The sequence below is a fragment of the Zingiber officinale genome, chromosome 1B (genome assembly GCF_018446385.1).
Source record: "Zingiber officinale cultivar Zhangliang chromosome 1B, Zo_v1.1, whole genome shotgun sequence".
In the NCBI taxonomy this organism is placed as follows: domain Eukaryota; kingdom Viridiplantae; phylum Streptophyta; class Magnoliopsida; order Zingiberales; family Zingiberaceae; genus Zingiber; species Zingiber officinale.
In genome coordinates this window covers 28,144,278-28,155,078 of record NC_055986.1, presented here as the reverse complement: position 1 = coordinate 28,155,078, position 10,801 = coordinate 28,144,278, and the positions used below count along the sequence as shown (strand labels likewise).

The window sequence follows — 10,801 nt, the reverse complement described above, 5'->3', positions numbered from 1 at the left end:
AAAAAATTAATTGTCTAAGAAGATGTATAGCTTCTATTGTCGACCTTCCAGGCATAAACCCAAATTGATTTTCTGTCACTGTGGTCTCCTTCCTTAATCTTTTTTCTATTACTTTTTCCCAAAGTTTCATAGTATGACTCATTAGTTTAATACCCCTATAGTTTGCACAATTTTGTACGTCTCCCTTATTCTTATATAAGGGAACTAGAGTACTTATCCTCCATTGATCAGGCATTTTTTTCGTTTTCAAGACAAGGCATAGTATACAAAATAGAAATTCCGAAATATTAATAATGAAATACATAATTTGATCCCAATAGATAAATGGAAATAGAAATACTGAAATAGCAAAAGTACACAAACTAGTCTAAAAGAGCAAAATACAAACTACAAACTGAAAGTCTGAAACTGACAAAATAGCAAAAGTTTTCTTACAAGTTACAAAATAACTCATATAATTTCCTATATCCCTAATTTTTCTTCTAGTTCATCTCCATATTTCTCCAACACTTCCTCTGTATCGGATTCAAATTCAAAATCCATGTCATCTTCCTCTTCTTCATTCGATACAAATTCTTCTTCGTAAAGTTATCTGACATCTTCAATATTTGTCTCAACATCTTCATCTCCACCATCAACAATCCATCCTTGTGCTATAGTTGCTTCACTAGCAAGTAGTACATCTACTCCTTTTTATTCTTGTCTTCTCTTTTTGTTTATGATCTTGACATTGAATTGAACATAGACTAAATTGTTTAACCTTCTGGTATCTAGTCTATTTCTTTTCTTTGTATGGATCTACATTAAATAAATATATTAATTATTAAGTCAATAAGCAATAATTCAATAAGCAATTATTAATTAAGTACTTACCCCCTCAAAAGTACTCTAATTTCTCTCACAATCGGAAGAACTTGTAGTTAGAAAAAGGATTCTTTTAGCCATCTTTTGTAATTTAGGTACACCATATCCAAAAAGATGTCACCATCCAACTAAATAAAAACAAATCAAACAATAACAATAAGCAAAATAAAAAAACAACAAGCAAGCAATAAAAATAACAAAATAAAATAAGTACTTAGCTCTTACCCGGATCGTATTTCTCATCATTTCTTGTGCATCCAATTATAGCCAATGGTCTTCCAAATCCCCCCACTTTGTTGATATACTTCAACAACTCTACATTTACTACCTAACATTGGCTATCAATATCACTAGCAAAGAATGCTTCAACACAAGTGAATAAGCCATTTGTGACCACTTCTTCACTTCCTATGCTCTGATCATTGAAGGAGTAATAAGAATTCAAGAGGTAGGCCGCCAAATGTAGCGGACTATCAAGCCAATTACGACTTTTCTCATCAATAATATCAATAATCGGACGAATAGTGAAGCTCTTGATTGTTGAATGTCGCTTTAATCTTCTCTCTCGCTCTAAGTAATTCTCCATATACAAAACCCATAGATGGCTTCTTATCCCCATCAACAAGACGAAGCAACTTAACTAAAGGGGCAAACACCTTCAAGCAAAAACTTCATTCCAAAAAGAGACACTCATAGCGATATTATGTGTCACCTTCCTTTTTACACTTTTTGAATGTTTGCATGCATTTCATTCTTCACTGGCAACCATAGATCTTAATTCACTTTTCTTCTCCATCAAACTTTGCAAAGCTAGAAAAACGGTTGCAAATCGTGTTACTCCCGGCCTCACTATGTCCCTTTTATTTGGTAAACTTTCTCATCATTGACAATGTCTTGTGATGTTCATAAATAAAAATTGTCAAGTTCTTTGTCTTCTCAATCACCCCTTTGAATTTTGGTTGGTTCCCAATTCCTTGAAGTATAAGATTCACAGTGTGAGTTGCACAAGAAGTCTAAAATATATGTGGTCTCTTCTCCTTCAACAAATATTTTGCCGCCATATTATTCTAAGCATTGTCCGTTACCACTTGAACTACACTTTGGGGCCCAACTTCTTTAATGCACTTGTCCATATATTCAAATATATAATTCCCAGTGTGTACTTCATCTGATGCTCCTAGAAGAAAGGAAAGTTGTGCCTTCTTTACAATTGACATACAAATTCATGATACTTCTTCTTTTTCGATCGGTCCAAGCATCGGTCAAAATTGAGCAACCATTCAAAGCCCATTCTTCTTCTTGCTTCTTTAATAGACTTTGAGTTCTATCTATCTCTTCCATCAACAAGGGCTCCCTTAATAAGTATTGAGTTGGAGGACAATAACCCGGACTAAATTGACCAATCGCTTCCACAAGCCTCTTGAAGCTATCATTGTCAATGGCATGAAAAGGAATATCGGACTCGTACACCCATCGAGCTAAATATTGGTGCACACTGTGTGTTGTTTGCTTCCAAAGTGCATCAATAATATTTTGTTGTTATTGTCTTCTACTCAATGAAGATTCGGGATCAATAACGGATGCAAATATGTCCATAGTGCCAAGAGTAAGCAGGTTCCTTCTTGTCCCTAGAGTCCCTTCGTTTTCCTCATATTTTTCAAGAACAACTTCTTCTCTCACCTCCATTTCATTGATATTCTTTTGTTTTTTTTTTGTTTTTGCTTCTTCAATTGCATTCTTACACTTTAATTTATCCTCATTCGAGAATTTCTTACACAGGGCAACATTTCCCTTGATATTGCCAACATGTTATTTGAGCCTATAAATTCCACCGCTAGTAATTTTATGGCACAACTTACATTTCAACTTATCCAAATTTGTAGAATCCACCATCTCCGCAAATTCCCATCCAATATCATTTGAATTACGCTTCAAAGGGGTAGCAATCGACGACATTGAATTAGATGCTTGAGAAGATATAGTACCCGATGTTTTACTACATGTCAAGCATTTAAAAAATCATTGATAAAGAACATACAAGCAATGATTATCAAGCATTCAAAAAACTCATAGATGACAATTCTCAATTCAAGGCAAGCAATAACATACAAGATTTAAATAATAATGTACAATTGAATTTTATTAAGTATTAACCAACGGCTGGAAATGAAGAACATACAAGCTATGGTTATTATTTATCAAAGATACAGTTTTACTAACCTAGCAGGAGAAAAGGTTATCTACAGTGCAGTTGGAAATGAAGGAACAAGAGCTGCTTTCCTTTCGTTGCTAGCACTTGGCAGCCTCGGCGACAACTAGCCCCTTGATGAAGACTGAAGGAGGAAGAGGATAGGCAGCAAGCTCCTTGCAACTCGTTGATTTTTCAGAAGAAGGGGTGGGAGTAAAGGCAGCAACTAGGGCAAGTTGGAGAGGAAAATGGAATGAAGAAGAAGAAGAAGGGGAGGGAGAAGACGATGAGGGTTAGTGTTTAGGACGGCTGACAATCCCAATTAAAAGTTTAAAATAGAACCCTATAATTTATAAATCTACGTTTTCTGCTTTTTTTCTTTGGTTGAATCGATCAGCTGATCAACTCAAGGGGAAGAAGTTTGTCGTGAAAAACTGGCAGAATCGATCAGCTAATCGATCCGGCAACGTTTTGCGACAAACAAAACCGTGTTGAATCGATCAACACGTTGAATCAATCAGCCGATTCGGCAAGGTTCTATTTGTCGCGAAAACCTTGTCGAATCGATTCTGCCAGTTTTTTGAGACAAAGAAAATCGAGCGCCACTAAGGAGGTGGCGCCCAACGGCATTCCAGCCGCCTAGGCGGCCGATTAATGCCTCACTGCCTAACGTCACCACCTTGGCAAAAGGTGGGGCAGTGGACTGCCGCCGACAGCCTAGGCGGGGATTTTTTGAACACTGATAGCATCCTTGTATGTGCATAAGTTCTCAAGGAATCCTCAAAGTCTAGTGCCCACTTGTAGATTATGTCAAACCTCCAAAAGGTTTTCTTTTGGAGACTCAGAACCAATAATGAGCTAGCAATCGCCAACATACCTCAAACCCTAAATCTAATCCCATACACTAGCAGCGCAAACCAAAACAGGCACTAGTCCAAAGTTAAACACAAATATGCGCCTGCGCTGACCAAATAAAAAAACAGGAAACACACAGAGAAAAATGGGGGAGTAAAAGAAGTAAATTTTACGAGAAGAAGAAAGAGACGGGGAGGAAAGACTACCATGTGAGGGTATTTGTCATCGTCTACGACTTTGATGTTCTCAAGCTTGATGTTGAGGTATTGATCGACGGAGTGGAGGGTTCCTCTGATGGCGAGATCGTTCTTCAGTTCCACCGTCACTTCTTTACCCACCAATTCCTTGAAGTAGGAGAAGAAAAGCTACCAAGAAACGAAAATCAAATCAAGATAAAGAGAGGAAAAACGGCATCACGATAACAGCAGGGTAATCGAGGATGACAAAAGAGGCCGTAGGAATCCAACGTACCATCTTTGCGCCAAAAATCGAGAGGAGAGAGACGCCAGGGAGAGGAGAAAGCAGCGAGCCGCCGAGGTTACTGGAAGCTAACAAGTAAAAGGAGACAATATGACTATGGGCCGGATGTCAATTGTTTTTAGAGAAGGCCCACAGGCGAAACCGGCCGAAGTCATTCATGAGACGTTGCATGCCCGATGAGTACGTTGAATAAATTTTTTTTTTAACATTTTCTGAAAAAAACTCGTTTATTCACTCCAAGCAAACTCAAATGGCAATTCAAATTGGAGAAAAAGAAAGCATTGGCCTCCCTTCCCTATCTTGCATCTATGATATTTTTATCCTAGTGGGTCTCTTTTTCTTTTAATAAATATCTAGAACCTTGGGTTATTTATTGGTGGAATAACAGACAATCTGATATTTTTTAAAATCATATTCAAGAGAAAAACATTCTAAAAAAATTCATAGAATTAGAAGAACTATTCCTATTGGATGAAATGATAAAAGAGTACCCGGAAACACATATACAAAAACTATAACGGATTCCAAGCTATTTAATAGATGATTTTACGGTAAAATATAAATAAATAAATTATGAAAGATAATTTATTTTAACATAATAGTTATTTATAAGTCAGATATCTAATCAGATATTTTATATCTATTAAAAATTAATTTTAATATTTATTGGATCAAATGATTTTATAATTTATTTATCTATATTAATTATAAGATTGATGATAATAAAACAATTGAGATTGAGATGATATCACCGAATGCGACAATTTAAATCATACGTAGGAATGCATCATTTGTTACGCTTAACTTAAATCAATGACAAGAAATGATTAATGAGGAAACGTACTGCCAAATTGGACAAGTATTATTGTATTATTGCATATACGATAACTTGGATATGTGTGCATTGTGCACAAGCATCTAGCAACTCACCCACCATGTCTCGTGCGGGACCCGCCTCTATCAGCCAACTATCTGTTGCCTCCGTTGCGGGTCCAAAGTAACTCTTATTATTGCCCTCTCGGATGCAAACTAAATGTGCGTTATTTTGCTCCACCAATCAACGGAGAGCACGCGTCGTCTCGAGAAATTAACAAGGCTTTATATTGAAACTTCACATTTTGGCCCTCTTAAATGGCTTCTCGTGATGCCTCACGTGCTTCCGTATGTCCAAATTATTAATCGGGAGACCCAACACGTGACGACCGGGAAACAGTTAGCTGAGCTCTCTTTCTTGTATAGAGAATAAGAATTGGACCGCTCAAACCGGGTCAACTGAAATCGATTTAAACAAGAACTCCCATTCTTATATTTGGTTCCTCAACAAAATTTGCACTGAGTATTGAGCCGTCGAACAACATGAACAGGGCTTCGACCAGTTGGCATTCCCAAAGCCGGAGGTGGAGGCCTTGTTGTCTCTCCATTTGTAGGAAACCACAATAAGACATCGTCGCTGCACTGCAGTGGCGAAACGGTAAGGAGTTAGTTGCCTCGTAGGGGAAAAGTGTGGCATCGCTGGGATCTGGTATTGCCAGATTGCTTTGCTTTTGGTCCTTTGGGCGTCCTTGCTCGCCACGTACTCCACCTTGCCCATCACTCCGTTACGATTTATTCAGTCTTGCGTTCGGAGTCTCGTTCTCTGGGTCTGCTATTTTTAGCTCATTACTCAGGGGTTGGCAGGACGGAAGATTGCTGGGTCTTTGCGGCGAATGGCGACGGTGGGGGCGGGGGCCAGGGCTTCGGTGGCGGTGCCGGGGCTGTACGTGCAGGACGCGATGATTTCGTGGTTCCAGAGCGAATTCGCGGCGGCGAACGCGATCATCGACGCGCTATGCGGCCACCTCGCGCAGATCGGGAGCGAGGACGAGTACGGGGAGTTTTTCGCTTCCGTACACCGGCGGCGTCTCAACTGGATCCCGGCGCTCCACATGCAGAAGTACTACTCCATCGCCGACGTCTCCGCCAAGCTCCGCTTGGTGGCGTCCAACCGCGTGGTGCCGAAGGTGAATCCTCTGGAGACATTGACAACGGAGGAGAAACCGAGCGAGAGCGAAATCCCATCCACGGAGGCGGAAACTGCTGCCTCGTTGAAAGGAGCGGTGGCCGATGACATTGAGATCGTAGTTGCAGAGGAAGCGGCAGCTGAGGATCAAGATACTTCGGATGAATTGGTAGATGATAACAATGAGATCGCGAGGATCGACGATGAAGCTTCGGCGATGGCGGAGCTTTCTTCTGGAGGAGATTCTTCGGAATACAAGAACAATGCACAAAACGGTGACGCCAACGGAGGTAACTTATATTTTAGCCGGTAAACGCCTACTAATTTAAAAAATTTTAGATCTACTTTTCCCAAACCTAAAATGGTTCGAACCGCAACGGATTTCAAATTGACCACCACTCATCGTCGGCAATTTTGAATTCGATCGGAAGGCCCCGATCCCTTCTCTTCTCCCCCTTCGGTCTTCAGACGTCAATTTCGCTGCTCCCCGGCGGCGTCAGGCGCCGAGATCGAGTTAACCTTTGTGAGTGAAAGCATTCCCGGACATGGAGTAATGTGGCAGCCCGACGCCGTGGGGAAGCTTCGCCACGAAGCCGAGCCACAGCATAGAAGGAGCTCTTGCTTCCTTCCTGCCACCTGTCTCTCGTTCGTAGGGGAGCGAAACATCGAACCTCATTTGAAGCCGTCCAATTGCGACAAACTTGTTAGACCGACCGTCCGTTTGTTGGTCAACTAACCCAATCCGATGGGGAGGGTTTTCTTGAAGGCCTGGTAGCCCCTGGGTTGAGCGGCGGTGGGAGTCGGTGCGGCGGCGGCGGCCACCTGATGGGTGAAGTTGATATTGACGAGTGATGGCTGAGCCCATCTCGTTGCTGCCGCTCAGGCTTCTCTTACTGAAGGATACTGGACCACACCTGGGGTGTAGAAGGGGACCAATGGGAAGAGGAATAAGGATCATCTAAGGATGGGAAATAAATTGAAATGATGTACTTGCCCTGATCTCGCGCTCACTCTGATCTTGCTCTTATTCTTCGACAACCTTGATCACGCGCTCGATACCCCAAGCAGTCCGAATCTCGAGCCTTGCTTCACCTGGATCTAGCGCCGTGTTTTGCTCTGATCTTGCGCCATGCTTCAGCTGATCTCATTTCATGCTTCGCCGCGATTAGCGCCGTGCTTCTCCCTGATTAAATGCCGGGCAGATCTACTTCCAGGGCGAACATGCCTTTAATTGTGGTAAAAAAGGCGATATCGCTCGCCCCCAACTCCCCCGCCGCACCACGCCCAAGGTCTTCAAGAGGGAGGTAAATCACGGTAGCTGGAGAAGTTAGTGCGCAGTGGGAAGAGGTGCACAGGGACCAGGGAATTACGCCCTGACTATCCCGCGATTTGAACCCACGCTCTCAAGTGGCAAGCTTCTACGCACTAACCACTCCAGATAACCCCGTGGGGCGAACATGCCTTTAATTGTGATCAACCTGGCCGGGGAGTTCGGTAGACAGAGTTCGGTAGACATCATGGCTTATTCTTCTAGTTTCTAAATTTTATCTACTTAAATGTGATCCAATTATGGAAGGAATAATTCATTGAGCAAGCCAAGAGGAGGCCCGGACATTGTTGTCATTAGCTTCGAATTATATTTACTGTCTTCAACACTGTGCCAATTGCCAATTATCAGTTTTCTAAATCATCTCGTGGTTGGTGTGCTTGAAGTGTTGAACCATACTTGTATAAAATCTTATGTTAAAGCTTCCATGCTCTTTGAGTTGTCATGGATTGATTCATTAGTTTAATTAAATTTGAGCGTTCTAGGATCACAAGAGGAGCACGCTTCGGTACAGAAGGTCCACATTTGTGCAGACCATGGAGATTGTTTTGTGTGCCCGGAGAGGATCAAAATCTCAAAAGGTTTTATGGCGAAGGAATTAGTGAAGGGGCATATGGTGAGTTCATCTTTAACCTCTTTGGACAAATAGATACACACACAATACATGATACTGTAGGAAGTAGAAAGTTTTTCGATTATATAATTAGTGTAATTTGTGAGGTTCCCTTATGATAAATCTATTGTTTATTATTGTGATTATGTGCCAGGTCAATGTTGTTAAAGGTCTCAGGTTATACCAAGACATATTCAGCGAATCAGAGCTACCTAGTCTTGTTGGATACATCAATGAACTTCGTATGGCAGGACACAAAGGAGAACTCTCAGGTAAATTTCTGATCTTTACTCTATTATTTTTTGGAAAACTGGCTAGAATTCTTTTTCAAGAAATTGCTTTGCTGAAGATTATTACAAATACTCATTATTTTCATCAAAAGTTTGTGGTGTTTTATTTAGAAGGTCAACAAAACTACACGCTTGTATAGATTTTAACTGAATCTCAAGATAGGCAAAGGGTGTCTGATTTTTTCTTTCATTATAAAAAATGCTTAGATTTTATTTTGCTAATAACAGTTTGCAATTTGGTCGGCCTTATAAACATTTACACACTTAATAAGCAGCGTTGCAATAGGCTTGTCATATATTGAATGTATTTTCCTTTCAAAGAAAGGACATACGCCATACAAACTTATCATTTCTGATTGACAAGTACAGGCACATCAAAAGTTTATGGTTAAGGCATTCTGAATCTGTTGTATAACTGCATTTGTGCATATATTTCCAGGGGAAACATTTATATTCTTCAACAAACAAATGAAAGGGAGTAAGAGGGAGATCATTCAACTTGGTGTTCCATTGTTCCAATCAGCTACTGAAGATGCAGCAAGTAAACAACAAATTCCTGAGAATTGTTCCAAATTTTCTATTTTAAATCTCGCAAGGTTTGGTGCATACTCAATTTAAGCATTCTAACAACATTCTGTTCCATTGATTTCAATGAATGTGGTAACAACATTTGTGCAATCCATGTCTCTCCCGCTTATATTCCCTTGCTGTAATGCTCATTCATGAATAAAATAATGATTTTGCTTAAACATTGAAACTAAGGCTCTAACTGTTTGACCAAAAACTGTTTCATATAGGTAACTTTGAATCAATTCCCCCAGCTTTGCAAGCGATAGTTGACCACTTGGTTCAATGGCGCTTGATACCGGAAAGTAAGAAGCCCAACAGCTGCATTATTAACTTTTTCGACGAGGTAGCTTGAATTGCATGTATTTAGGCATTATGATCTTCAGTTTGAAGCTATGTTTCCTTACGTGCTTCCCATCTTCAACCTTTTGGCAGGATGAACATTCACAGCCCTACTTCAAACCTCCACATCTGGAAAATCCCATTTCTATGCTTCTCCTCTCTGAAACTACAATGGCTTTCGGGCATTCTTTTATCAGCAATCATGAAGGAAACTACAACGGATCCCTGACACTTTCACTAAAGCAAGGGTATCTAAAAAGACTAGAATTGACAAATAATTCCAATGGATTCCTAAACTTTGTAATTTGGACACTGGATAACTTTACATATTTGCAGATCTCTTTTAGTTATGCGCGGGCACAGTGCTGACATCGCAAGGCATGTTGTGTGCGCATCGCCAAATAGGAGGATGATCATCACATTTGTGAAAGTTAGAACTGCCACTCACCATGCAGATTCACCAACTGCCTTGCAGGCAAACACAGCATTGACCGTGTGGCAGCCTGGAAACCCAACTTCCATCCAAGAGGTGCCTAGCAGTGGAGCCATCGCCTATGGGCCTCAGGCCATGGTTTCGACTGCCTGGGGATTGGCTCTGCGCTCCCCTGTTGTCATGCTGGCACCTCCTAGAGCTGTTGCCATGAGTGTCACCGACAAGAAGGTGCCATGCAATGGAACAGGAGTCTTCTTGCCATGGGCTGTCAGGTCTAAGAAGCACACCAAGCATCTTCCCCCACGTATCCAGAAGAGGAGGTTACCATCTTTCCCACAATTGGAAGCGCAAGCTTAGGTTCTCTCACTTGAAATTGCGGGTTAACTTGGCCATCATGCAGCTCTTGAGGTGCATTTTCTTTGCCAAGTCGGCAGTGAATGTAATTATGGCTTCGTCAAAGTGGTGGAGAGGGAATTTTATGCCAAGCAGGTTTTTCTGGTTGTCCCGTGGAAGATTAAGAAAAACTTGAAGTGGATATAGAAATTGGAGAAAAATTGGGTAAAATTTATCTCAATACACTCCCATGACAGTGTTAACCTATTAGTCTATTATGCTTAATTACTTATTTAAAATGCTTAAACTAGCTCATTTGTCTAAATTATAACTTTTCTCCGTAAACAATTTTCATTAATAGAAAAATGTGCATCTTTTTTCACAATATTTACAATGCTTCTTTTGCCAGTAACACTAGGAAAAAGCAGTAACTTTCATTGAAATTGTATTTTTTTTTTTCTATTTTTAATCATTCAGGTCTGATTAATCTAGAAGGTAATCAGTTTGATT

General features: G+C 40.6%; 2 protein-coding genes across 2 annotated transcripts in view; one reads left to right on the top strand and one right to left on the bottom strand.

Moving 5' to 3' along the window:
* The window catches only part of LOC122054014 (sm-like protein LSM2), an 8,144-nt gene extending 3,658 nt beyond the window's left edge, over positions 1–4,486 (bottom strand). The window contains exons 1-2 of the mRNA XM_042615877.1: positions 4,379–4,486; positions 4,114–4,272 (exon numbers count right to left, since the gene is read on the bottom strand). Coding sequence (XP_042471811.1) covers positions 4,114–4,272; positions 4,379–4,381 — 162 coding nt within the window. The 5' untranslated portion in view covers positions 4,382–4,486. The remainder of the gene's footprint in view (positions 1–4,113; positions 4,273–4,378) is intronic.
* A 1,512-nt stretch (positions 4,487–5,998) lies between these two features.
* LOC122054003 (RNA demethylase ALKBH10B-like) lies at positions 5,999–10,598 on the top strand. Its single transcript, XM_042615873.1, has 7 exons — positions 5,999–6,676; positions 8,199–8,329; positions 8,481–8,598; positions 9,056–9,157; positions 9,414–9,529; positions 9,619–9,773; positions 9,862–10,598. Exons 1-7 carry the CDS (start codon positions 6,094–6,096, stop codon positions 10,313–10,315), a joined length of 1,659 nt encoding a protein of 552 aa, XP_042471807.1. The 5' UTR covers positions 5,999–6,093; the 3' UTR covers positions 10,316–10,598.
* Positions 10,599–10,801: the final 203 nt, after the last annotated feature.